This window comes from Urocitellus parryii, chromosome 4 (genome assembly GCF_045843805.1).
Source record: "Urocitellus parryii isolate mUroPar1 chromosome 4, mUroPar1.hap1, whole genome shotgun sequence".
In the NCBI taxonomy this organism is placed as follows: domain Eukaryota; kingdom Metazoa; phylum Chordata; class Mammalia; order Rodentia; family Sciuridae; genus Urocitellus; species Urocitellus parryii.
In genome coordinates this window covers 66035649-66063533 of record NC_135534.1, presented here as the reverse complement: position 1 = coordinate 66063533, position 27885 = coordinate 66035649, and the positions used below count along the sequence as shown (strand labels likewise).

Below are 27885 nucleotides of genomic sequence, written 5' to 3'. Positions count from 1 at the left end.
AAATGTGCTTAAGTGGGACAAGTCTTTAAAAAGTGAACATCTGTTTATAGTGGATACTCAGTATTGAAGATTCAGTGAAGCAGGCGTTCGTTGAATGCTGCTGTGTTCAAGTCTAACAGGAAATACGCTCAGTAGTAAGCCTGGTGTTGGAAGCTCAATTTTGCCCACTCTGGGCATTAGAATACTGACTGCAAGTGGTCAGAAATATCATGGTAGTTGAACCATCATGTAATTGTCTATGTTTCTTTCCCCAGCTGTCAGCAAGGCTTGTGAAGGTAGAGGACTGCAGCCATGCCTGGAACACAGAGGATCTGCAATAATTTTTCTTGAATAAACAACTCTGTAATGAAAATCAAATGCATTTATTAAACAGTTATTCACCCCAAACTTGCAATTCTGGTATGAATATCCAGCCCCTCTTCAACTAAAGAACTCTTTTACATACTTTCTCACTTAACCTCCACATGGATCTTGTACAGGGCTCATGTCAATCCTTCACAAATGGCCCAGCAGTTAGAGCTGGGTTAGAGCCACGTTTGTGTCTTTTGAGGAGCCACATTTTTATCTCTTCTCTGGCCCGGGCTCAGGGCCTCCCCTCACCTTGTTAGTCTACCTGCATCTCATTGAGCCTGGCACATGCTATGTTCCAAGACACCGTGTTCTCCTAAGGCCTGTGTCTGTTTCTGCACACGCCCTGGGCCCAAGGCAGTGCATCTTTGGTTTTCCGGCCCAGGAGGCTTTGCTACCTTCTAATGAAGGCTGCAGACTGTTCACCTTGGTTTCTTAGGACCAGAGCATGACCTCTCTCCATGAACTTGATGCCACAGCTCTCCTGGGTGCTTGAACTTCAGTGCTGGGCTCACACCATTGCTTTCTGCCTTGCTGAGGTAAAACAAGAGGATTTTAAACCCCTTTTGGGAAGAAAAATTTGGGATTGGGGTTTGCATTTGAATCTATTGCTGTATAACAAATTGCTTCAAAAATTAGCAACTTACTATAAGTGTTTATTATCCCATACAATTTCTGAAGGTCAGAGATCAGGAATGGCTTGTCAGGGTAGGTGGAGCTCAGGGTCTCTCATGAGATCACATGAAGGCTCGCCTGAGCCTAGTCCACTTCTAAGATTGCTCACTCCCATGGCTTTTAGCAGGAGGCCTCAGTCCCTCCCTACGTGGATCTCTCACAGGGCTACTCTGAAAGAAGTCAAGGAGAAGCCTATAATGCCTTAAATGGCCCACTCTTAGAAGTTATGTGCCCCAATTCTGCCATATTCTGTTTGTTAGAGTGAGTCACCAACTCTAACCTCATCCAGGAGAGGACATCAAGATCTAAGGTAGGAGTGCCAAAGAGCTCAGGACATACTGTGGGAAGTGATGCCATGATATGCTTGTGTAGCAATTTTCCACTGTCCCCCTGGGGTGGCCCAGGGGCTTCCTGTTCAGACATTCAGAGGAGAGAGAAGCAGCATTCAGAAGGTCCAGAAGCAGCATCCCTGTCCTAGCATGTGAGGATTATTTGGGAAAGAAAGAATTGTGAAAGAACAGAATGGAGGCCAATCTTTCACTTCTAATTTGAAAGGCCCTGGCATTTACAATAAACAATGAATTAGAATTACACAAGGAGCAGGCTTTAGTGCCGTGAGTCAAGTGGAGGCCTTACCCTCAGCAACTGCAAGGAATGGAGGGAAAGAAGATGACTCAGGTGACCTTCTGGGAGCTAGAACATGGCAAGTGCCACAGATAGAAGCAGGCCAGAGAAGGATGCCTCATGCAGCCAGGGGGTCTGATTTCAGCCCCGGGGGTTGGGAGAGACCCCTGGAGGGAAGAGCACAGGAGGCAGGTGGCATTGTGGTTCAGTAGTCGGAGGTGTGGAGAAGAGAGCATGGCAGGTCTAGAAGCAGCATGAGTGACACTCAGTGGTAGGGAAGGGCAGCAGCATGCAGTGTTCTTTCTAGCAAAATGGATGACATGCAGCTACCACAAAGTGCTGGTGCGAGAATTAGTTAAGATGATTCATCTAGAGCTCTGCCCAGCACCTGGCACACAGAAAATACTCACTAAATGACTGACAGAGATAAAGAAGGCTGGAAGAGTAAAGTGGGGTCAACTCACAAAGCTCTGCCTGCCATCCTGAGGAATCACAGCATGGGGGAACTAGAAGGAGCCAGAGCTTGCACCTCATCCTGGAGTATCACCACCTTTCCTAGCTGGCAACCTAATGCTGGGTTCACAAAATCTGACTATTTCAGTAACTTAAGAAAATGATAAGGAAAGCAGGCAAACACACAGAAATGCCTTTTCAAAATCCATGCTGGCTCTCCTACTTTAAGGGTCCGTGGAAAGAAAGCCGCTGGAATTCTTTATTCTTATATAGGGGACACACAAGGGGAGGGTTCATGGAACATTTTATCCCCAAAAGGGCAAATGGGTAGGATTACAAAGGAACAAGTGAGTGTAACTCAACCTCAGTGGGGTAACAGGTACTCCTGGAGCCATGCCTTGATATCCGAGCTGGGGTAACGCCTAAGTTACTGCGACCTGGCACTGCCGTGCCAGACTGAAGGCAGTAATTGTTCAGAACCTGGTGCATCAGGACTTAAAGGTGGCTGCATCCAGGGCAGCTCCCAACACTGTAGGAACTGGAAGATGCTGGAGGTCTGTGGGTGGGAGTGGCATGGGATTTACCCTGAAGCCTGTGCCAGGTGAATCAGAACTAAGGGGTGCTGGTGCTGTGATCCTGATGCCATGTCCAGGCAAAGGAGGTTCTGAGGCCCAGGAGAGGCAGGGGCAGAGGGCTGGACAGGAGAAGTTGAAGGTAGATATCTGTAGACACTTTTCAAAATGGCCTCTGCAGTAAGACACCAGAGTCCCTGAATATGACCAGCAGCTGTCCAAATCTTCTAAGGGAGCAACCAAAAACACTTACCACCAAGTCTCTAGGAGATGGCTCAAGCCAGGTCTGGCTCTGCCATTCCTTGGTAAGGCTTGGGGGTTGGCCCAACCGATTCTCCACAGATTTTCTCAGGACACATGAGCCATTGAGGAGTCTGCAGTTTGCTCATCCTCTGGGGACCCTCCTCTGTCCCTGCAGGGATCATGTAGGAGATAAATCAAGCATCAAGCCACAGACAGCAGGATCCAGCCGTGGATCTGTTGTGGAGGGGGCAGTGGGCCTTTGGTCATGCAGTTAGACACCAAAACGTCCTAGTGGCTTCACACACCGTGATACAAGAAAGCTTGGCATGAGGAACATCTCTAGGATGCCAGCATTAGCAGCCTGCAGATATGGGGCCCTCTTGATATGCCCAGAGCCCCCCTGTAGTGTGCATCCAGACTGGCTGAAGAGAAGTTATTTCTTGTGACTGTTGCCGAGAGTTAAGGTGGCCATGAGTCTAAAGGACCCTAAGACAAACCTGGGCTAGATGTCTGCCTCCAGGTGTTGGATGGTGGAAGGGTCATAGGTTTCAGAGTGAGGCATTGGTATGCCACCAAAGAACAAGTGTCTGCCCCATCTGGGGTGGGGAACAAAGAGCTCAGGAGGAGGTGACATTAGCTGAACAGAGAGGAAAGAAGACAATAGCTACTTCCATTCACTGCCCACTGAATGCCAAGCCTTTCAAACCTCTGAACATGTAAGAAAGCCTGCATGGCAGCTGGCGGCATGGGAAGAGGCCTGGCAGGACAGGCAGGAAGGGGGGCCCAGTCCAGCCCAGCTCTATCTCTCTGCAGTCTGATTCAGAAGGACCTCTCTTCATAGCCATGCAAGGGAGGTTGGACCCCAAAGTAGGATTCTGTTCTGGATTTTCTATTAAGTATCTTATCCTTTAAAAAGATGAAATGAACTCATGAAAGAATTAAAGAATGACATGCAGTTGCATAGTAACCACAAAGTTAGCCGGTAGAGTCAATGAACCAGGAGCCAAGAGGGTGGGAATCTTTGTGTTGAGTAACCCAGGAAGGCTTCCTGGAAGAGGAGAACCCTGAGCTGGGCCTGAAAGAATCATTACAACTGGGGCTTCTGGTAATAGGATGCCATCCCTAGAGAAGCAGTGCTGCCTTGCCCAGAAACCCTCAGTGGCTCCCCGGGCCTTCCACCTACATCCACACAAGGCATTCCAGGCCCTCGCCTGGTCACCTTGAGGAAGACCCCTACCCCCACATCCTGAGCAGCCCCCCATCTGTTTGCTCTCTGAACTTGCCATGCAGACCCAGACTGGTGCGCGAACCCCCCACGTCTACTCCTTCACCTTTACCTTCAGTGCTCTTCTCCCCGGTCTTCGTCGCCCTTCAGAATTAAGCATTCCTCTTCCTCTCTCCCTCTGAGCTCTGCTCCATTTGCTTCCTTCTGCCTTTTTTAGGATCACACATGGACAGGTCCTGACTCACTAAGTGATAGACACCAACCGCGGCTTACTCATCCCTGCGGGACACGTGCCACGCCCATGACTGGTGTTTGGCAAATGCCAAATGAATGGATGAATGAATAAATGAATGATGGTTATATAGGCAAAGGGGGCTGTGGTGCAAGGGACCACGAACTCTTGGCAAGAGGCACTAGGCACAACTCACCTGTGAGTGGGGTCCACATGGTTCTTGGTCAAGACTCTCAGGGCTGGAGGAGCTCAGGAGTCACCTCGCCCAGCCTGTGTCATCCCACCCTCCATAGCAATGTGGACAGCAGGCTAGGCACTGAACAAGCACCTTTGCTGCAGACAGGTGAGCACGGTTGTTCTAGCATACTCCCAACATGCAATGGGAGCGTGTGGGCTGTAGAGTTGACTAACCTGCCTTCACATCCAGCTCTGCTATTTACCAGCTGTGTGGCCTTATGCAAGCAACTTAACCTCTCTGAGACTTGTTTTATCTCTTTTATTAAGGGGTTTAAGACTAGTTCCTCTTCAAAATTGTAAGAATTACAGAGAATATCCAAACCAAAACCAAAACCCTTCAGCTTATAAAAGAAATAAGAAATTGTAACTTCATTTAGTTGTTTACTTTAGATACCAGGGATTGAATTCTACAGTTGAGCCACATCCCTAGCCCTATTTTGTATTTTATTTAGAGACAGGGTCTCACTGAGTTGCTTAGTGCCTCACTTTTGCTGATACTGGCTTTGAACTTGCCATCCTCCTGCCCCAGCCTCCTGAGTTCTGGGATTACAGGTGTGTGCCACTGCACCCCAGCCTAATTTTATTTTTTAATTTATTTTTTAGTTGTATATGGACACAATGCCTTTATTTATTTTTATGTGGTGCTGAGGATCGAACCTAGTACCTCACACGTGCTAGGCAAGTGCTTTACCACTGAGCTACAGCCCCAGCCCCCTAACTTTATTTTTATGACATATGATTAGTTGTTGCATGTGGCTGGAGGAGGTTTTAAGGAGAATTTGAAGAAAGTTCTAAGAAATGGAGTTTGGGCTTAAACCTAACAGTCTGTCATAATTACAGTGGACCTATGATGGGATGCATTAACAAGGTCTCATCTGATGTACCAAATTTGTTCAAGATCAGGGTCACTACTCCCCTCCCCCACCCCCTCCATGGGTGGGGTCCACATCCCATGGATGATGTTCACAAGTGAGACACTTGCCAGCTCACCCACTGCAGAGATGCATGGAGCTGCAGAGGCCGGCCAGTGGGAGATGACCCAGAAAACTGCTGAGGGACAGTGCATATGTATCTTAGTCCTGGTTCTGGAAGCAGGTAGGGGTAGAAGCATAGAATCTGGATTTCTGCCATCATCTACTGAGAATAGGTTGGGACTGGTTTGGCACAGGCAGTGCCAACTCTTAGGGGCTTGTCTAATGGAAAGGGCTTCAGCTCTAAAGGGTGGGAAGACCTGAGCTTTGGTAGGTAACTATGACTGGTGCTCGGCATTCCTGGGGGCCAGTCCCAGGCCTGTGTGAAGAGCCACCGGGTTCCTAAGTCTAATCATGACAGCCAACTGAACCTGAAGAGGTGGAGAGAGAGGAGGAGAGGTGAGGAAAGGACCAAAAGAAGCCCTGATGCCTGAGTAGGTGGGTGCTGTTGACAGAATCAGGAAGGTCTCAATCCCCATCCCATGCTCCTCCCAGTTGCCTGTCTCAGTGAGTGGCATACCTCCAAGCCAAAGCCCTTGCACCTCCCCAGATTCATCCAGGCCCCGCACCTCCCACGGTTCATGCCCAGTTGCCTTCTCAACTCAGTGTCCTTCCTCGGTCCCCTCTGCCCCTTCCTGGTTCAGGCCCACACATCCCTCCTGACTTCCACCAGTCCCCTGCTGGGTCCTACCTCTACTCTCTCCCACAGTCCCCCACGCACACCACTGTCAAAGTGCTCTTCCAAAAATGGATCTGGCCATATTCACCCTTGGCTGGGACTCATTGGCAACTTCATGTTACAAGGCAGACCCTCCCCTTAGCATGGCCAGCAGGCCCTCCATGGTGACTAGGCTCCTTGCTCTTCCACGCCAAATGGGAACCCAGCCACCCACACTGCCCACAGGCTCCCGTGCTACTCAGGAGCCTCTGGAAATGCTGCTCGATCTGTCTGGAACCCACCTTTTGGCCAACCTCCTGCCAGTCAGCTCCCCCTGACTCCCAGGCTGGGGTGGGAGCTCCATGCTCCTCACTCCCTCCTCCTTCATTGCTTTCAGGGTCTTTCCCTGGAGCAACCTCAAGTCCCTCTGCCTCCCACACCTGATGCCCAGGGACTGTTCTTGCCTGTTTAGGCTCCACAGCTCTCAACCTCCAGAAAGGGAGAGCACAAGCACTCTGGAAATATTTTATGAATGAGTGGGCGAAGATGAGCAGTGAGGGAACCCTAAAGAAGACAAGTCAGTGAGGAAGACCAGACAGTTGGGGTTTAGGGACACTGAGTCAGAGGTGTTGGTTGGGCATCTAGGTGGTGGCCCAGGCTGCACTGGAAACTTAGAGGTAGCGGCCCCTCTCTTCACATAGGAGCCAGTCCTAGAGATATCCAGAGAGCAGGAGGTCAAACCACCAGCTAGAGGCTTAGTGTTGCCAAATTGGTTTTAATAGCTGAGAGCATTAGAGTTAGAAGGATATTCTGGGACATGGTTAGCCTAATTCTTTTATTTTACAAATGAGAAAACAATGTTCAGTGTGGGAGAGGCCTTGGAGAGGCTGTTCTCTCCTGCAGACCAAAGTCTTTCTGTGGCCCCCTTTCTCTGTGCCCTGGAGGAGGAAGTCAGCGAGGGTGAAGGGGCCCTTGGAAGAACCCAACTCTGCAGATTCTCACACTAACTACTCCTTATTCATGGCCCCCAAAGGAAGCAGACCCCATCAAGGCCTCAGGGCCCAGAGCTTTGCAGTAAATGGCACACACTTACAGGGAGGACCTCGTCCACCGTCAGGGGCAGCCCTGTTTTCAACACTGTTGGCCATCTCTTCTCCAGCCCTAGGACAGATCAGAAAGGCAGAGAGGGATCGCTGTAAACAGGAAAGCTGACAGGCCGACAGACCAACTGGCAGCGGTTCACACCAGAGCACACGGAGTCTCTCCTAGATTCACATCCAGACACAAGTCTTAGCTGTGATACCCCATGATGTTCAGTGCATGTGGCTTCTTTAAGACTTATAAACGCTGAGCCGTTTCACAAAATTTTCATCTAAGTTGATTCGGTTGTTTCGGTTCTGGCACTGCGGTTTAAAGGGAGGACCCTTAAGATTCTACAGAACAGCCAGGCACAGTGGTGCACATGGGCGGAGCATGGGATGGGGACTGAAACCCTCCTGATTCTGTCAACAGCACCCAGCTACTCAGGCATCAGGGCTTCTTTTGCTCCTTTCCTCACCTCTCCTCCTCTCTCTCCACCTTCTTCAGGTTCAGTTGGCTGTCATGATTAGACTTAGGAACCCGGTGGCTCTTCACACAGGCCTGGGGCTGGTCCCCAGGAATGTCGAGCACTGGCCATAGTTACCTACCAAAGCTCAGGTCTTCCCAGTGGCTTGGGAGGTTGAGGCAGGAGGACTGCAAATTCAAAGTCAGCTTCAGCAACTTAGCAAGGCCTTCAGCAACTCAGTGAGACACTGTCTCAAAATAAAACATAAATAGGGCTGGGGTGTGGTTCAGTTGGTTAAATGACCCTGGGTTCACTCCTTTGTTAAAAAAAATTTAAAAAGGGGGATTAGGAATGTAGCTCAGTTGGTAAAGTACTTGTCTTGCATGCACAAGGGCCTGGGTTCGATCTCTAGCACCAAAAAACCACCCCAAACGAAAAAATTTAAAAAGGAATCTATAGAACAAAAGTTCTTCATTGTGAGAAAGGGGGCAGGAATTTGGCATTCATTGGTAGGCTACATTAGAGATGGTAGTAAGCCTAATACATTGTCTCATTTCACAACTCTAGATTTGCACATAGCTGCATCCAATATCTGTTGAACTGAATGACTGACTGGGCTGGGTGTTTTCAGCCTCATTTCAGAGACTGGGAAATGAGGTCTGAAGATTTGAATTGCCTGTCTGCAGTGTGGAACTAGGAGGGAGCTCAAGCACTTTCCCTAAAGCACTACTGCTATTGCTACAACCTGGGTCCACTTGGCAAGAAAGACAACTGTCACTTGCCATGATCAAAGAATAGCATTAACTCTCCAGCCATGCTCAGTGCCACAAGCACTAATTGAGAGCTTGCTGTGTGCAGCCCGAGTCAGGAGCCCTGCTTCCAGGCATACAATGTTTTTTATCACTTATGTTTTCTTTGACCAACAGGAATGAATTCAGAGCATGGACAGACGTCAAGCCTGTGAAACCAATAAAAGCCAAGCCTCAGTACAAGCCCCCAGATGACAAAATGGCTCATGAGACCAGCTACAGCGCCCAGTTCAAGGGGGAGGCCAATAAGCCAACAGCAGCTGACAATAAGCTCATGGAGCGCAGAAGAATACGCAGCCTCTATAGCGAACCTTTCAAGGAACCCTCAAAGGTGAGACAGATCTTGTGGGGAACCCTTCAGCACAGCCTGGACTGGAAAGGTGAACCGAGCAGAGCTTGGGAGTGGGCACCACAGACACTGGCTGGCCCCAAGGGCTCCTTTCCTTTTTAGCACACTGAGACCCATGGACATCTTCAACAGGAACCTTTGTTAAATTCAAAGGAAATGTTAGCTGTGGGGCCTGTGATCCCAGCTATTACTGAGAGGCTGCGGCTGGGAGGGTCATAAGTTCAAGGTTGATTGGGCAACTTAGTGAGATCCTGTCTCAAAATCTTAAGAATAAATGAAAAGGGCTGGGGATGTAGCTCAGTGATAGAGCTCTTGCCTAGCAAGTGTGAGGCCTTGGATTGCATTCCCAGCACCGCAAAAAATAAAATAAAATAAGGAGATGTTAGAAAGAACCATTACCTGAGATTTAAAAAAAAAAAAAAAAAAAAAAAACACCTTAAAGGTGGGCAGAATTCCGAGAAGTAGCTTCTGCATTTGAGAGATTCAGAAAAGAAGTAGCAGGAAATCTCACCTGAGCTGTAAATCCCTTCATCTTAAAATAGCTGTGCTTCTGCCTCCGTAGGGCCCTTCCCCCCACCCCATTCCATTCCAGCCCCTTCTTTTCCTCCCAGGTGTGCACACAGCCACCCTCTCATTCTTCCCTTGATAACACGCCATCCACCAGCAGGGTTCACTGTCTCAGCACACCTGTCACATCAGCTGCAAGATACACTCTGTCATTAGTCACTAAACAGTTTGTGAAAGTGTATTCGGGAGTTTTCTTACAATACTACCCTACCTGATTTGTGTCTCAGTGTGAATTCATACTTGGGGGAAGGAGGTTGAAGATGGAGCTCCCAAGTAAGAATTGCACATGCCAAGCAGCCTTTTTCTGTGATGTCAGACCATATGGAATTGGGTACACATCATCTCTCCTGCATGTGACAGCAGAAAACATCTGACAACCTAAATACTTTTAGAACCCAAACCGTCTTTTCTCTGCTTTTGTCCTAAAGTCTAGTACTCAGGTGGAGTTTCCTAAGTGGCCAGGACCATTTTATAAGTAAAGGAACTACCCATTGCCTGAAACATTTCAGGAAACCTCTCCATTCCAGACAAACCAGGATGACTGCTTACCTTCTTTGCAGATCAAGGGTGACTGAAAAATCATAGGAACTCAGCAAGTCGATGTCCCAAGACATGGGGTTGGCATTGAACAAAAGAAGATTCCAGTGGAGGAAGGAGGAAGGATAGGGGAAATTAAATCTAGAAATCAATGGGCCCGAGTAGCATATCGACCCATCATGCTCAGTGGCTCCAGAGTTCTCTGAGAAAGAGCAGGCTGTGACCTCAGAACAAGGGGGAAAAGTTAGAAGAGGTATCCCAGGGAGAGTGGATTGGGCTTGGAGCAGCTACTCTGGGAGAAATTGTCGAGGTGGCCCGTCAGAGATGTTGCTGGCCGTGCAGCCCCAATGGCCTGGTGAGGCTGGACACATCCCAGCTCAAAGGATCTCAATAAGAACACTTCTCCATGTGCATTCCCATCTCAGAGACAGAAACAGGGGAAGGCCAGCTACTCGCAGCAATAAGCCACTGGGTTCCTAGCATCTGACATCAGCCAAAGTTCATCTTGCACGAGTAGCTGTCCATCATGGGGGGGCTGAAGCTCTGCTCCTCATGCCTCTTCAGCCTAGGCTTGGGGTGATGGAGCGCACCGCTCTGAGCAGAGGCGCGGAGAGCATTGGAAGCACAGGCTGACTCTCAAGTCCTGGCCTGGAGGTGACCCACGTCCCTTCTCACATTTCAAGGACTACAGGAAATCATATGCCTGTGCCTGAGTTGAACAAGGTGATGAGGTATAATATTCCCACAGGGAGGGACAGCAGATGCAGCATAACAGTGACCTGCCTGCCATCTGGGGAGGGGTCCACCTAGGGAGGGGATAGTGAGTCCATGCAGCCAGAGAGAGTGCTGCCATAGAGACTAACCAGGGAGTTCAGACAGAGAAACCAAAAGGCCAGTGTCACTGGAAGTCCTTCCTCCACTGTGCTTCCCATGTCAGACTTGCTCCCCGTTTTCCTTTGATTAATACTATAATGTCTTCTTCTCTCTGAATCCTCTCTCCCACCCTCTCCCCTTGTGTTTCTGTATTTGCGGTCCGTCTGTCTCTCCATACAGGTGGAGAAACCTAGTGTTCAGAGTTCCAAACCAAAAAAGACCTCAGCGAGCCATAAGCCCCCGAGGAAGGCCAAAGACAAGCAGGTGGCGTCGGGCCAGGCTGCCAAGAAAAAGAGCACGGAGAGTCCCAGTGCCACCAAGCCCGACGACAAGGAGCAAAGCAAAGAGATGAACAATAAACTGGCTGAGGCTAAAGAGTAAATGTCACTGCACTTTCCTTTTCTTCTTCTCTCTCTCTCTCTCTTTTTTTTTTTTAAACCAACAAACAAAAAGGCCACAAAATTAATTAGAGACTTCCCCTCTGCCTTGGTCCTGAGTGTTCCAGGAACGCTTTGGTTTTGTTCTTTTAGTGGAGGAGCCCTGGTTCACACACAGGGCCACTCCTCCTCCTGAGGGTGACCTATGTCAGCCTCGGGACCCTGGGACACCAGGAAGCCTTGTGCACTGGCCGTGCCTCCCCCTGGGGACCGTACTCAGCCAGCTCCAAGCCCACCTCCTGGTGGGGCTTGGAAATGTCTGCTGTAGGGCCTCTTCCTCCTGCTCCTCCCAAGCCTGTGTCAACTGGTTGATTTTGAACTTTAGATGAAGTTTCTTTTCCAAAGTTTAGAGGGTGATCATGTGCTATAGAAGCTCAGCTTATGCTTCATGATTGACAACATTGGTGGAAATGTTAGAAACAAAACGAAGGAAAAAGCAACCTTGGCCTTAATGTCAATGGAATGGAGTTGTCTGTTAACTTTAATCTTCTAGAATCTTCTGTTAGAAGTGTGTGCCTGTGTTTTGTTTCCTACTGGTGGGCTTTAAGTTGTACACCAAGTGATAGATAGGCTCCTGGTGACCGAGACCAGGCCAGCGGTGGTAAAGGGTGGGTGTTGTAGGTGTTGTAGGTGTCATAGGAAGGCCACAGCTGTGGGAGCCTGCCTTCCCATTTGTCCTCAGCAGGCTGCCAGCGTTGCAGAGTGACAGGTGGAGGGTGACTAAGGACGAAGGGTCCAGGTGGAGGGAGAGAGGACTTAGTGCGTACTTTCTGTTCCTGAGCTGGCGCAGCGGCAGGCATGGCGGTGCTGACCCTCCCTCGCCGAAGGGTCTCGCTCTGCTCCACAGAGGCCAGCGGTGCCAGTGCCGAACTTCAGGTCGGGTGTTTCTATGACACAGCCGCAGGCTAGGAGAGGACCCTGTGAAATAACTGGCAGGTCTTTTTGACCTCATTGATAGAAATTTTAAAAAGCAGCTCTCAATGTATTCTGTGATGTGTGTCTGTGTGGCCAAAGCCCCGGGGAGGTGAGTGCCACCATAGCTGTGCTAGAGTTGTGTTGTAGGAATTAGGGAGTCATTGTGAAAGATCCCCAGTGCTTAGGAGGGAACCCCAAGTGTCTACCAGAAAGAATATATTTGCAAATGTGAGGTGTGGATTGCTCAGCACACTTGATTTCTCCTGTCCTTGAAGGCCATCTTCCCCAGCATTCTGAATGGCTGGGCTGTGGCCAACACCCAGCCTCTGCCCGGGTGTCTTCTTTTTGTCTTGGAGGAGAAGAGTGGAGGTCTCCCAGCTCCATACCTCAGAAGCCCCTCCGGGTTCTCCCAGGTTAGAAGCAGCAGAGCTCCCAGGCTCTCTTATTCTCACTGCCCAGGCAGCAAAGTGTCTGTGTTCTATTTTGTTTGTTGCGGGGCTGGTTGAGAAGGTCTTTGCAAACTAAAACAGCATGTGCTATGCAGGCCTGGTTTTAATAAAACAGGAAAACCAGAAAGAAGAGTCTGTTCAGGCCACTGCCACCTTCCTTTCCCTCAGGGCGTGGCCTGTGAAGGAGAAGTGCCGAAGGCAGGAAATGCTGGTGAGTCCCAGCACTTATGAATCACAAATTTTAAATGCCTATACGGAAGTGACTGGCATAGATCTCAGTACTGTTTCCGGCACCTTGTTAGCTAATCATAAAACTTACCAGGGAACTCTAACAGAGAATTTGCAGATGTCTGGTCATTCTCTTAAGATTTCAGCCTTAGCCAGACACATGGATGCTAGCTACAGCTTGGATTTCTCCACGGAGCATTTTGCAGATCCAGTGAATCAGAGTTTAGGACGCACAGGGGATCATTCAGGGGTCACTCACATATGGAATGCCTTGTGTCAGCACTGTGCTAGACTCGGTAGGCAGTATAAATAAATCTGTCTCCACAGCAGCACAGCCAGAAGAATGCACCTGATGGTCCCCTATGTAGAGTGGCTGAGCCCAGTTGGTGTTGCCCAAGTCAGGGTTTGCTTCAAGGGCCTCACAGGCTTTTGCAACCACTTTGCAGCCCCAGGGACTGCAACTCCTACCCTGCCCTGCCCAAGGCTTTAGATGACAGTATAATCTCCTTTTCAACCTGTCAGTGCCCCCTTCTTTGTCACACACCCACCTGAGAAAACTCTGTGGTTCACTTTGACTCTTGAATGTGTCACTTTCCTGGCAAGAAATTTCCTTTGATTTCTACTGTTTACAAATAAAACTCAGCCAGTCTCGTTCTGTATCCTGAACATACTGAACGAAACTGATCTTGGTTCCTCAAGCAGTGTTTGGTGTTGCCTTTCTGGAGGTGACCGAGCTTCCAATGCCTGTCCTGCTCATTTGCATACATTTCTCTGTGGTTGCTGCTCCTACCCTTAGCAAGAGGGCTGGGACAGAGACTTGGCCCTTGTCTGCTTGGCCCGCCTGCAGAAATCCCCGCAGAGCTATGCGCTGGCTTCCCCAGCTCTGTCTTCTCTGCCCAGGATCCCGACCAGCCCATATAGCTGTGCCTCACTGAGGCAGACAGGAAGTGTCTAATTGCGATTTTGTGGCCTGGGTTTTGTTGCATACCACAGATTGTCTATGTAACGTGTAGCGCACACCTCTCTTGGTGCTATTTCATTCCCGCTGTTAGTAAGAGAATGACAAAAATATTCATGTATAGCCAATTGATTGTGACGTGCTTGTGGTCTGTGCTTGCTCAGAAAACAGACAACCGAACAGCTTTTCCAATTATAAATAAATGCTAAAGACGAACACCACTTTCTTGATCTTATTTCCTTGGTGAGGCCCAGCTGAGTAGGTGAAGGAAGCAACCTTGGGCATTTGAGCCCCTCTCCACGAGCTGTGCCCTGCAGTTGTCCTGGGCGACTCCATAATGCAGCTTGACTCTTTTAGATTGCCTCAGATACTAATTGCAAGCAGTCAGACTAAGTGTTGGGAAAGGCGAAGATGGACCGGGAGACGCACTGGCCAAAAAGGTAGCGTAATGTTTTGATCCCCTGTCTCCGGATGGGTGACCCCTGCGCCCCACACGGCCTTGCTGTGCTGGGAGGCTGGGCTCTGACTGCAGCCCTCCCTGTGAGGAACCAGGAGCAGTGCTGGTTCTGGCCTTTCTCCTTGCAAGGGATGGCAGGCTTGTCTTCACTTGCTCATTTAATCTATGGTCATTCTAGAGGGTTCACCTCCAGGGGCGGCTTTCCATGTGGGCATGGGGACTGCAATCGCGTATGCCTATCGTGGGGGTGCCGAAAAGCCACCAGAGAGGCCCCAAAGAGGTCACGACAGATCAGGTAGTTGGGAGCTCAGATGAAGGACAGCTTTCTTCCTCTGGGGGTTGGGAGTCGTGGAAGACTTTGTGGCAGAGGGCGCCTCGGAGGGTGGTGGGGTATGGGGGTGCAGGGGGTGCAGAGTATGCAGGTGAGCAGGTCTGGGGGTAGGAAGGTGGGTGGGGGACCAGGGGAGAACCTCAGTGCTAGGGCCAAGTTTTCCCACTTTGTTATCCTTCTGGTAATGTGGGAGGCAAAAGACTTCATTCTCTTCATTTTCAACATGTATTGATTGGATACCTTGTGTGTGCCAGGCTCCGTGCTGGGCACTAGGGAAGCAGGATGACTGAGACCCTGCCTCTGATCACAATGGGGCATGAAGGAGGAATTCGTTCTAGCTGGTTCTGTGGATCAGGAAGGACTTCAGCAGATGGGTAGGTGTTGACCAGGTGAACAGAGCCGGGGGTGACCGAAGCATGCCAGGCAGAGGGGTCTCTATGAGCAAAGGTGTGGAGGGGTCACACCCCCCTGGGGGGAGCTCAGGTTCGGTTGGGATGGGGGTAGTTCATTTGGGAGGGAAAGGGCAAAGGCTGGAGAGTGGCAGAGTTCAGTGGCGGAAAGGCCTGGTGCCATGAGACAGTGGCTGCTGACTGGGATCTCCATTTCACCCCCCCAGGTGGCGCCCACACCCCCGCATGCTCCACCGCCATGCTTATCCCCCCTCCCCCTGCATTGGCAACTGCCACAGGTCCTCTCCGGCTCTAGGCTAGGAGCCCTAGGGTGGGACTTTTATTCTATTGCTGGCCCTGATTTCTAAGGGTTTTTTTTTGGGGGGGGGGGTGGGAGGCAGTGGTAAGAATCAATCAAGGGTAATAATTTTTAAAAACCCATTATATATTTGTTTTCCAGATGATTAGAAAAATTCCATTCACCTGTCCACTTCTGTATGATGCAGAAAACACAAAAACGGTTCAATACATGAAACAAATACATACTAGTCAGATCTCTTTAGATCAGTTAATGGGGAAAGACAAAGTAGGGATTGAGAGATAGTAAGGAAGACAGGAGAGAAGCAGAGAGGTAGGAAGAGAGGCAGAAAAAGAGACACAGAAACACACAAATAAGACACCGAAACGAACCTGAAGAATAAGAGAAGGGAGATACACTCAGAACCCAGGGAGGGCAAGACCTGGGCAACAGGGAAGGCAGGAGGCAGAGGTCTGGCCGGCTTCCCTGGGTTGCCCGGTGAGCAGGGCTCCACCTCACACCTGCAGCCCCCCCCAATCCCCACCCCACCCCATGCTCCTGCAGCTGCCCGGAGCCCAACCTGCTGCTCAAGTTGCCTTCCTAAAGCAGAAAACAAGCAACTGAAACCAGCAGTCTTGTTTTTGTTTTTTTTATATATTTTTAGTTGTAGATGGACACAATACCTTTATGTTATTTATTTATTTTTATGTGGTGCTGAGGCTGGAACCCAGCATCTCACATGTGCCAGGCAAGCGCTCTACCACTGAGCCACAGCCCCAGCCTCCGTCTAGTTTTTGTTTTTTTTTTTTTTTAAGGTGGACAAACCATCTTTATTTTATTTTTATGTGGTGCTGAGAATCAAGCCCTAAAATTGATCATTGTTTTTGCTAAATTAGTTATGAGCATATTTCAACTCTTCCTGAAAGTTTGTACATTCTTAGTGAAATTCTTTCCTCTTTTTCTATTTTCACTGGGGTTTAAGATTTTATAACCTCTGTCTCACAGGTTTGGGCAGCTGTGTCAGGTCCCATGTCACAAGGGCTATGGACGCCTTTGGCATGCCATCGTGGTCACAAGGTCCTTTTACTGCTCGGATGTCGTACAGCAGTTCATGTTCTCAGGAGGTAGCCTAGGGACCAACACAGTTGAAGCAAGGCCCCACCCCAGCCCCACTGAGGCTGGCACTGCTGAGACACTGGTCTCAGAGGACACGGGTCAGGAGAGTCAGCTCTTTCAAAGGCAGGACGATAGACTCTCCTGCACGGTACCTGCAGAACCAGGCAGGCACCACCCACCATTGAGCACACGCTTCCTTGCGACACCCAGTCCATCCTAGAACACCCATAACAGGGAGAGCTAAGGCCAGCATGCTTGCACGCTTTAATACTAAACTGTGTGGCTTCTGGTGGATGATGGCAGTGCCCTTAGGCATCACCCTGTTGGTGGATGGAATCTGTGCATTGTGCAATGCTGCGCCTTTCACCAGCCTCTTTGAGCTTTGGTTTCCTCCTCTGGAAATGGAGGCACTAGTACTCGGCTCAGGGGAGCAGAGTGGGAAGGACATGACACGAGGGTGGTAGGACATAGAGTGGACACTAAACACGGTATTTCAGGCCCTTCCCCTCCCTTGATAGTACTTGGAAGGCACGAGTTCCATTTCTTGCCAATAGAGAAGCAATACATATGAGCTAGCTGTGCATGGTACACACTCTAAAGAAAAACACTTCTAAAGCATTCCAGCTATTACATTACCGTGAGCCCACAGACTGAATAATGTTCTAAAATTTTTCATTTCTTGATTGCATACAAAGCATTTCTTTCTGTTGTTTCATTGAGCACCCCATACCCCCACCCCGACCCTGCCCCACCAATGCTGTGGAGCAAAGGTTTTCCCCAGGTAATAGATGGAAAAGTGAAGCTCAAAGGAAAGGAAGCACCAGGGGCTAGGTCTTCCCTTCCACAGCCGGGGCTTTTTCTGCCCTCTTCTGAAGGAGGCTGGGCTGGCCTGAGGTGAGTCAGGTTTCAGACAAGTGGGACTCAGTGAAAACTGCACCTCAACCCTTCAGGACCACACTCTGGTTGGGCCATTCGCCCTCCAGCTGGCTTGCCCAGCACCCAGCACCCTCTTCAAATCCCCGAGTTCAGACACAAACTGAGGGAAAATAAGAATTGGATCAGGTCTTCACACACCACTGACTCAAACATCTTGACTGGACTGATCATTGTCTCAGTCAAATACACAGTGTTTTTCCTTAACTGATTAGGTGACTGAAATGCGTGGTTAACTACAGAACAGAATGGTCCAACAGATTTTCATTCACCAGAATTACACTTGATACTAGAGATACCAAAAGAAAATTGTCATCCGATACCTGGAGTATCGGATGACAGGCCATCTCTTTGTGTTTTTTTATTTCAAACAGTGAAATTGAGCTTGAGTTTCTGCCCTCTGTCCTCATGTAAGTGGCCGCCCATCACTTGTTAACTTGGCATTGTATATAACTATCTCAACAGATGGCCCCAGACATCTTATCTGAGGCCAAGGGAATTTCAGAGGCTGAGAGGAATAAATTACTGCCACTGCTACTGGCTTAAGCTGCTGGAGGGATCTTTAGACTTGCAAATCCGACCATGTCACACCCTGCTTCCAACCATCCGCGGGCTCCTGGTGGCCTGCAGAAGCTTGTTGTTCTCTCAGTGCGCCATGCTGCTTCTCACCTCCATACCTTCCCCACGCTGTCCCGCCTGCCCAGAATGCCCTTCTCCTGCTTCTCACCTGGCTAACTCATCCTTCAAGACTCTGCTCAGGGGACTGCTCCAGGAAATCTTTCAGTACCTCCCAGGCTGGGTAAGATGCTCACTGTGTGTGTCTCCATCACAGAACTTACCATATATCCTGTGTCATCTGCTCATGTGTGTGTCTGCCACTGGATCACGTTTCCCCCAAGGGCAAGGTCGAGCTGCTTCTGTTTTTGTAGCCTACTTCCCGGCCTGATGCCTATCACACAGAATGTCTTCTGGAGTATTCGTTGAATGGACAAATGAATGAGTGTGTGAATGACCATATTCATCCTGTGCCTCCATAGTCACCATGGTGCCTCCACAAGGCTTTATTCTGTCTAGTGACTTTCCCTGCTCATATGAAAGAGGTGCTTTTGAGATGCATCACAGCAATGGCAGAGCTTCTGTTCTGGCCAGTGTACGTCTGCACTTTATGTAGTCACTTTTTCTAAACAGACCTGATTTCATAAATTCATGAACTCTTAATTACAGGGTAATCTTAAGAGATTACCTCATCCTACCCCCTGCCCAGTGCAGAGCCTTTAATTCTGTGATGACAGAAAGGTATTCTCCTTACCCCACCCCAGAGCCACATCCTAGAAGGAAGGACTCAGAATTAGAGCCAACAGTCCTGGTTCTAAATCCAAGCTCTGCTTTCTGCTAGCTGTGTGACTGCCACTGAGTTGATTTCTTTAAGCCTCAAAGAGGTGATAATAATAGTAGTCTCCACTGCTTTCCAAATCAATTTGTTTCTCAGGTTCAGGAAGTAGGAATTGGGCCGGCAAAGGATAGCATGTTATGGGAGCCTGGTTGTTTTTGGAGTCTGGGACAGCAAATAGGAAGAGTATTAGGATTAAGAAATTAGGAATGGTCCTAATCAGCTGGACTGTTATGAGAGGCTGACAGGGGTGGGCGATGATGTCCTCTGTAAATGGGGAAGAATCACGCTCTGTCAATACTTCAGTTCTTGCTGGCCATCACTGCCCATTTACTTATCTCCCCTGGTCCCAAACTGTGTGGTAGCTGGGGCCACCCAGGGAAAATCCACTCCCTCTGCCACACGCTGGCCTGAGGTTAAGACCATTTAGAGATGCTCTTGCCACCTGCCTCCCCAACCCCAGCCCTTCATCTCTCTGGTCTCTCCTCCCTCAGTCGACCCTATAAATCACCTTGTACAGATTCCATTTTTGCAATTACATGTTCATTTGAATTGATCTCCTTTGGACACATGAAGCCAATTTTGATAGATTGCTCCAGATCCCATCCTTTGCTTTAGTGGGGAGAAGGGGAGGACAAAAATGGATTATTAAATTCCCAGGAGCACAGAATGAGACAAGAACTGAGCCATTTCTGTCTGGTGGCCCTAGTCCAGGCCCTTTACATTTTAAAAAGGGTCGTTAAAAGGATTATTAGATTCCTAGTGGCCCATTGAGACCATCAATCTTGCCCTTGACTTTGTTTTCTTTGTGTTAACACAACCAAGGATGCTTTTTACAATATCGCTGGTGCAACTGGGATTTTAGTTATTTATTCTTAGCAGATAAAAATTTAGAAAAAGCATTTAACAACAGTAATATAAGTAAATGAGTAAATAGCAGGGCAGAAAACAGCCCCCCAACCCCCTGCGGACCTAGTACAACCCTTCCCCTGATCTTCACTAGAGCATTTCCTCCCAGAGGGGACCCAGAGTGTAGAAAAGGTAGGAACCTGCCCCAGGTCTCTGGTCTGGCTTTTATGAAATGCAGAGTTGGCCCAGTCTACAGAAAGGGATGGAAAATTTATTTGGCTTTTAGGCATTTGGCCTAATTTCATCCTTAGAATAAAGTTAGAGTCCATTGTTCTCCTCATTCACAGACAAAGAAATCAAAACCGAATGATTAAGAACAAAGTCACACAACTTATAAGTGATGAGCTAGATTTGAAGCCAGGTCTGGGTAGCTCTAGAGTGCACCCTCTGTCTGGTCCTTGGGCCATCACTGGGATTCCTGTTGGGAAGAAGGCACACATCCTCCTGAACAGGAGTCTCCTCGTTCTCTCCCTAACGTACCACTCCAAACACTCAATTGTGGAAAACAAGTCACGTGAAGGTCACAGATGCAGGGTTTGATCAGCACAGCTCACCCCCCCCAACCCAACCCAGAATTAAGCCTTGTGGTGGCAATATTTGTCTAGCTGTGGTCCTAGCTACTCTTCTGGTGGTGATGAGCCACATCTGGAGGACTCTGTGACCCTAGGCTGGTAGACTGACTGGCAGCCACACAGGTAGAGCTTCATGACGTGAGTGGGGATGGGCACTCCTAGGCCAAGAAGACACTGCTTTCTGAGGATGTCTTCTTTGCCAGGGGCAAAGTCAGCCAGGGTCGGAGAGCGGGGTAGTAGTGGTGGTGGTGTCGTGTAATAGAATCAGGGTTGAGGTGATGCAGGACTGGCCAGGCAATTGTTGGGGGCTTAGCCCAAAAGGACAAATCTCTCAGTAAATGCAACTGGGAGCTCTGATCAGAGACCTGTAGAAGTCACTGGCTCCAGCCAGAACTAGTCCGGGTCAGCTTATGTGGAACCCGGTTCAGATGCAGCAGACAAATTTGGAATCTCTGTATTTTTAGAGAATGAGCTCTTCAGTTAAGGTTCTGACGTTGCTGTGTGCTCCCTATGCGACCTTTGACAATTTACACCCCTTTCTGAGCCTGTTTTCCAGTTCCGGAAAATGGATGAGAGAATGAGCTCTATCTGCAACCTGATGCGTTGTGAGAACCAAAAACCATGTTGTGTGTACAGTCCTCCTAGAAATCCAGAAAGACGCAGAAAGGCTGCTAAGGTGGTTACAGTGCCACCTGTAAACGTGACTGTCAGCAATTGATCTTGTATGAGTTTTTTTTTTAGACCACCTACTATGTGCCAGCCCAATGCTGGAACTTTCTGGATCTCTACTATATTCCATGGCCTAGCACATAGTAGGCCCTTTAAAAATATTTATAGAAACATTTTGTTTGAAAGGAAGAAAGCAAGAAGGTGAGAAAAGAGAGAAGGGGAAGGAAAAGGGAGGGAGGAAGGGAAAGAGAGAAACAGCAGACGTGGTGGTCCCTGCCCTTGAAGCACAGACCAGAGGCAGCTGTGAACCAGTTGACAACTGAAGTGAGGGGGCAGCTGGGGTGGGGGGCTGTGGGAACACTGGAGAAGCTGGGGGCTGGGTGTCAGCAGTGGTCTCACTGAGGAAGTGGCCCTGGAACTGAATCTTCAGTCAGTGAGGGGGCTTCCATAGGCAGAGGGGTGGTGGGTGGCTGGCAGCCAGCTCCACAGACCTGAGAAGCAGCAGAGTGGCAGGGGCTGGTGAGTGGGGCATGGGGTCCAGGGCAGAGGGGTGTGTCCTGTTTGGAGACCTCACCTGCAGTATGGCTTTCAGTTCTGGGCTCATACTCAAGGGATGGGAACTGACCAGAGACAGGTTATGAGGGCGCCAGGTGGGACAGTGAGGGCTCTGGAAGCCAAGTGTGTAACTATTGTGATGCTTGTGTTACACAGAGAGGCCAGGAATTAGGACACAACTGCTGCCACTTTAAATCTCGGAAAGGCTGTCCTGGGGCAGGCAGCAGAGTGTCCCCAAGAGGGCGGCTCCAGAGTTTGAGGCCTGGATTAGGGCAGGGTTGTGCAGAGTGGAGCTGCAGGGAACACAAGTTTCTAGAAGTTCAGATCTAACCAGTGGTCACCAAGGAGTAGGCCATCTCACTGGGGCAGGTGCCGACCCCAAAGACAGCCCAGCCAGGTGACAGGGGACAGTAGCAGAGGCCCAGAAGGCCCCACTGCCCCCCGGCCTGCCCTTTGGTTCGTCACTATGGAGCTGTGCTTCCATGAAACAGAGAGGGAAGACTTCTCCAGCCAAGGATGTCTTTGTCCCTTAAAGATCCATTGGAGTCTCTGAAGAGACACAGGCTGATAGGGGCTCAGGGGCAGGGCTGGGTGGCACCCTGTGCTGGGGGTGGCAGGTGTTTGGAATGTCTGCTTAACAGTCTTTCTGGTGGCTGTTCAAGGCAGAGCCCAGGTCTCCTTTCTGTGCTCCCAGCCCCAAGCCTAACACAGAGTAGGGATTTACTAGATTTTGTCCAATGAATGGATGAAAGAAAAAAAAAATAAAAGAGAATAAAGAGAAAAAGTCACATACACACAGTCATTCAAGACTTGCACTTGGGAGGCCAGGTACTTCTGTCAGCCAGATGTTGCTAGGTACTCAGGACACAGAGAAACAAAAAGAGCCCCATAGTCTAGCAGGAGAGTTAGATAACAACCAAACAACATGTCAATTACTGAAACAGAGGCTCCCACAGAATCCTGTGGGGGAGAGAGTGGAGGGAGCTTCTTGCCTCTTATAGATCCTTCCTAAGAATAATGAGCCTTCCAATCCCCTGAGGCAGTGTTCCCATCTCTGGGTTAGGAGTTTTGTTTGTCTCTAACAAACAAGGGCACATGTTCAGGGCCCATGGAGGCAGGGAACAAAGCCATGATATCACCCTGTCTGGTACCACTTCCTGGGTCCACTGTGGCACCATTGGCCTGGTCCCCACTCTTCCTATCCTGACCATCTTTGCTCCAAGTGAGTGTGCTCACTCCTTCTACCCACTCCCTGAGGCTGGAAGGCCAGTGCTTTCATCTGGAGCTGACTATGCATTTGCTGTGTGGCTGTAGGAGAGCAACTTGCCCTCTCTAACCAGATCGCTAAGTCCCTCTTTGGGCCTACCATTTACTAAACAACCTGTATTCTGGGAGTCGCTCTGCAAGCACTCAGCTAATCCCCTTTTGAAAGATAAGGAAACTGAGGCTTGGAGACTGGTGTGGCCATGATGGCCACCTTATGGCTAAGAAGCTGGGTCAACATTGGAACTCAGCTCTACCATCCTCTGGCCAGTTGGTGCACTTTCCCCTCCAAGAGGTTACTTTTTATATCACGTGTAACTTGTATGTTAAAATATCTATCACAGGTCTGGCAGGTAGTTATTGCCCAGTTAATAAGTGTCTTTTTCTTCCTTGGGGCATTTCTACCCTGCGGAAGGCAGAGGATTCTAGGACAGGGCCCTGTGCTGGGAATGCTGTGTAGTTCTGGGCTGCTTTGATAGTAAAATAGGAGACGATCTGGAAGGGAAAAAAAATACACACGGGCAGATTATAGGATCAGGATTGTATGTAAGAACAGCAGTCAGTGGGAGGCAATGCAGGCCTTTCTCCATCACAGGACCCTGTGATGCTGCTCTGGCTCTGGGAAGCAGAAATCAAATATCAGTGTGTGTGTCCTTGGGAGGCCTTAACTATCTCCATGGAAATAAGAAAAGGCAGAACGTGAAGTATCTCAGACTTAGGATGTTTCACCTAATCTCGGAAGGCTAAGTTTTACAAAGAAGTCAGAACCTGGCACAGAAAGCAGAAAGGCTTTTTTTTTTTTTTTTTTTTTCTGCACTGGGAATTGAACTGGGGGCCTCATGCATGCTGGACAGGCACTCTACCCTAGCCCAAAAGGCTCTTCTTTATTCACTCATTGGAATGTATTTAGTCTGGCCTCCCTGGGTCAGGGACAGTTTTAGGTACAGAAGATACAATGATGTACAAAACGGACTTGGTCCCTCCCCTTTGAACACTTCCACCTAGTAGGAGAAACATTAATCCAAAAGAATATAAGAAATTGCAAAGCCGGGCACAGGGAGCACGCCTGTGATCCCAGCAGCTCAGGAGGCTGAGGCAGGAGGATTGTGAGTTCAAAACCAGCCTTAGCAACTAAGTGAAGACCTAAGCAACTCAGTGAGACCCTGTCTCAACATAAAATATAAAAAAGGGCTCAGTGGTTAAAGGCCCCTGGATTCAATTCCTGGTGCCAGGAAAAAGAGAGAGAGAGAGAGAGAGAGAGAGAGAGAGGAAGGAAGGAAGAAATTGCTAAGAAAAAAAGAGAGAAAGGAATGTTTCAGGGACAGGAGAGTTGGCAGTAGTGGGGCCACCACCAACTGTGGGCTCAGGGAAGGTCCCCCTGGGCAGCGCTCCAATGAGCAGACAGATACGGAGGCATTAATCAGGTGAGGAGGGGAAGGAGAATTTCCCAGGAGACACAGCATGTGCAAAAGCCATAAAAATGGGAAGGAGCTGGGCAGGCTGAAGGAACAGGGGGACCCTGGGGGCTGGGGCACAGGAGCCAGGGAGATGGTGGGAGCAGGCTACTCAACTGGATGACCACGAACAGACCTTACTCTTTATTCTTCGTGCAAGGAGAAGCCACTGAAAGGTTGGTTGTGAGCAGGGAAGGGACAGGACCAGGTTTGCTTTCTTAAAAGATTAGGATCTCAGTGTAGAGAATGCATTGGAGAAGGGCCAAGAAGATGGGACCTCCAGTTAGGAGGCTGTGGACAGTGGTCTAGAGAGGTGACGGCATGGCAAGGGAGGGGGTGACATAGATGGGACTGGAGGTCACAAGAAGGAGGTTAGGCGAGTGTTTCAAGGGAGAGGGAGATCTCAAGGATGATGCTGGATGACTCTGGGTTCCTGGATGGAGCCAGGAATAGAGGATAAACTAGATTTCCGCAATGATAGTCAATCTTCCTGTTTGGACTCCTTGTTCTAGATGCTGTGCTGGGCAATGGGGCTGCAGGTGAAGAGTGTAGCCCCTGCCTTTGGGGAGCTCACAGTCTGCTGGGGGAGCTGCCTGGCAGCTGGGGCACCCAGGAATGTGGAGGGAGACGGCACAGCGGTGCTGCAGATATACACACAGGAGGAGCTTGTGAGAAGGTGGAACCCAGGCCAAGCCTTCAAGGTCAGCCAGGGCTTCTGCAGGGAAGAGTGGTGGAAGAGGTGACCCAGGAGGCAGGAACAGCAGACACAGCACAGAGAGGCTGTAAACAGCATGAGAGGACAAAGCAGGGAGAAGGGTTCAGAGGACGGCTGCCTTCCTCCATGCTGCATGAGGGTCAAAGGAGATAAACTGTCCTTGCCATTACTGTGGGGACAGATTTATTTGTGTAACACACCTGAGCACTCTAGACATGCCAGGAATTATGACTTCAGGTGCCTGCCTAATGGGACCCTCTGATCCTCTGTCTTAGCACTCAGCACTTTTATCGTTATCCCCATTTTACAGGTGGGGAAACTTAAGGTCTGTGTGGTTGGGTAATTGCCCAAGCTCTCAGGCAATGAGCAGCACAGAAGCCAAGTTAACACAGCTGGTCTTTCTCGCTTTTGAGAGGTCAGTGCTGATAGGGTGCCCAGGATGGGAGGTAGAGGGCCTGTGTCCTGTGCAGTCTTCAGAGTATCTGCAGCTGGCCCAGAGAATCAGGTTCAGTTGGGCAAGTCAGCCATGCCCAAGGACAGCTGGCCTGTGGCTGAGAAGGGCTGACTCTAGCCCACATCTACTAGCCAAGTTCCATGCTCCCTTCCACTCAGCACTGTGATCGCAGCCCCAGCACACTGGAGGAGATGGGCATTTTACAGATGGGGAGACCGGCAGGGAATTGTGGGGCCAAGTGGCGATAGTCAGTGTCAGTGAGGTTTTCTTGGGGACCCTGAGGGCAGTTTTGTGCATAGGAAAACTTGTCAAGGCCATTTTGGTTTTAAAAAAGAATGCTTAAGTGGCTGGGGATATAGCTCAGTTGGTAGAGTGCTTGCCTTGCATGCACAAGGCCCTGGGTTCAAAGCACCACAACAAGAAGGAAAAAAAAAAAAAAGAGTAAGAAGGGGTGCAGGATTAAAAAAGAATGCTTAATTTATAAAAGAAAGTAAAAAATACAGTGGGATGTAACAATGTCTGTTAGGAAGAACCTTATTTATAACTTAATTCAACTCCCCTAAATAATTTAAGTTAAATTATAAATACTTTAAAATAAATGGAGCATAAAAATATGTTGGGTATCAGGTTGTCACAAAAGTCCCACTATTGTTTTTATAGCTGTCTTATATTTTTCAACTTTAAATTACAAGTCTCATTTAATAGATCAATGGCTTGCCTAGACCTGTGCAGGAAACAGCCTGCCAATCTGTCACCAGCAGGGCCAGGGCAAAGCCAGAAGCTTTTCTTCCCAAAAGTGCCCTGAAAACATGTTGGTCCCGTCTCCCTTTCCTTCCATTTCATCAGACGCCATGACGGCAGCTGGTTGAAGGGTTTAATGCTATTTACTTTCTTCTCAAGTGCCATCCACCAGAATTTTTGATGGTACAAATAAGTTGAATTTTGCTTTTCTCAACATGAAGAAAAGTTAAGAGTTTCCACTATTTGGTCTTCTTACTTAAAAGATCCAACATTGCTTATTTTAAAATTGCCCAACAAAGGGACTCATTGCCAGGCAAACACTCTTACCCCTAGATTTTATTTCATGATAAAATATAGGAGGTAGGGCTGGAGATGTGGCTCAGCGGTAGCGCGCTCGCCTGGCATGCGTGCGGCCCGGGTTCGATCCTCAGCACCACATACCAACAAAGATGTTGTGTCCGCCGAGAACTAAAAAATAAATATTAAAAAATTCTCTCTCTCTCTCTCTCTCTCTCTCTCTCTCTCTCTCTCTCTCTCTCCTCTCTCACTCTCTCTTTAAAAAATAAATAAATAAATAAATAAAATATAGGAGGTAAATGTTCAGGCTTTCATGGTAAGTGGCAAAGGGTTTGTTTCAAGACAGAGCCTCACTATGTTGCCTGGAATGGTCTGGAACTCCTGACCTCAAGCAATCCTCCCATTTTAACATCCCCAGTAGTTGGGACCCAAGAGTGTGCCACCATGCCCAGGCACCAAAAAGATTTTAATTATTCATTTCATATCCTGATTATATTAAAAACTTCTTTATAAAAAGAAAAAAGTACATAAGAAAAACTAAAATAAATTATCGTTTTAACTTAATTATTCCATTACATGATCACAAGATGAATCTGTTATTCTAATATGACAAATTATCTTAAACATTATGCATAGTTTCAAGCTAAATCAAAGCAGATTTTTCCTAAAGTTAATACAATAAAAAAGTTAATAGTTTGGGATTAACTTATCAGTTCTAATTTAAAAAAAAAAACACATTTATTTCTTAGATGTAGATGGACACAACACAATGCCTTTATTTTTATGTGGTGCTGAGGATCGAACCCGGGTCCCGCCCGTGCTAGGCGAGCGCTCTACCGCTGAGTCACAATCCCAGCCCCTCAGTTCTAATCTTAATTCTAAACTATCCCATGATTAAAGACATTTAGCTATGAAGGGAAAGTATTTACTAATCAAATCAATACAAGGTTATTGATCCCTGCAATTTGGGGGTTAGTGTACAGCTGGCTGAGAGTGCTTATTATGGTTTCGGGGGTGTCATGGGAGGCAATGCCACAAACATCCAGAGAAACTCTTTCCTGCCCAAGGCTATGGCTGAGGGGCCAGCCTTGTTTATGATCTCCATGCCAACAGGGCACTCCCATGGCCTGCCAATGGGGTAGTTCTGTAGCCCAAGCCCCTGAGATCAGGCTTAACCCTGGTCACCATCTTTTGCCCCCTCTGAGCTTTATCACCCCATCAAGAAGACTGTGCCCAGGTCACCTAATGGCCTGAGAGGATACCTCTAATCGATTCCCTGCTTGATTCTGTTCTGAATTCAGTTTTTCATTTTCCTCTCTGGCTAGCTACCAATGACTAGAATGGTTTTAATATCATCTTTGGATCCTCCATACTCCTCAACAGGCTTGCCTGGCTCTGTCCTCATGGCCAGGACAACTGCACTTTGCATTGTGCTG

The 27885-nt window shown here is 48.8% G+C and overlaps 1 protein-coding gene and 1 long non-coding RNA gene across 3 annotated transcripts in view; one reads left to right on the top strand and one right to left on the bottom strand.

Moving 5' to 3' along the window:
- The window catches only part of Map6 (microtubule associated protein 6), a 73364-nt gene that overhangs the window by 42643 nt on the left and 2836 nt on the right, over positions 1-27885 (top strand). For both annotated transcript variants that reach the window (XM_077796877.1, XM_077796876.1), the window contains 2 exons: positions 8711-8924; positions 11100-11296. In XM_077796877.1, the coding sequence (XP_077653003.1) occupies positions 8711-8924; positions 11100-11296 (411 nt within the window). The remainder of the gene's footprint in view (positions 1-8710; positions 8925-11099; positions 11297-27885) is intronic.
- LOC113181667 (uncharacterized) lies at positions 261-10755 on the bottom strand. Its single transcript, XR_003300617.1, has 4 exons — positions 10059-10755; positions 7332-7399; positions 4253-4384; positions 261-340 (listed from the first exon to the last, which is right to left on the bottom strand). It is a non-coding gene; the product is annotated as an uncharacterized LOC113181667 (long non-coding RNA).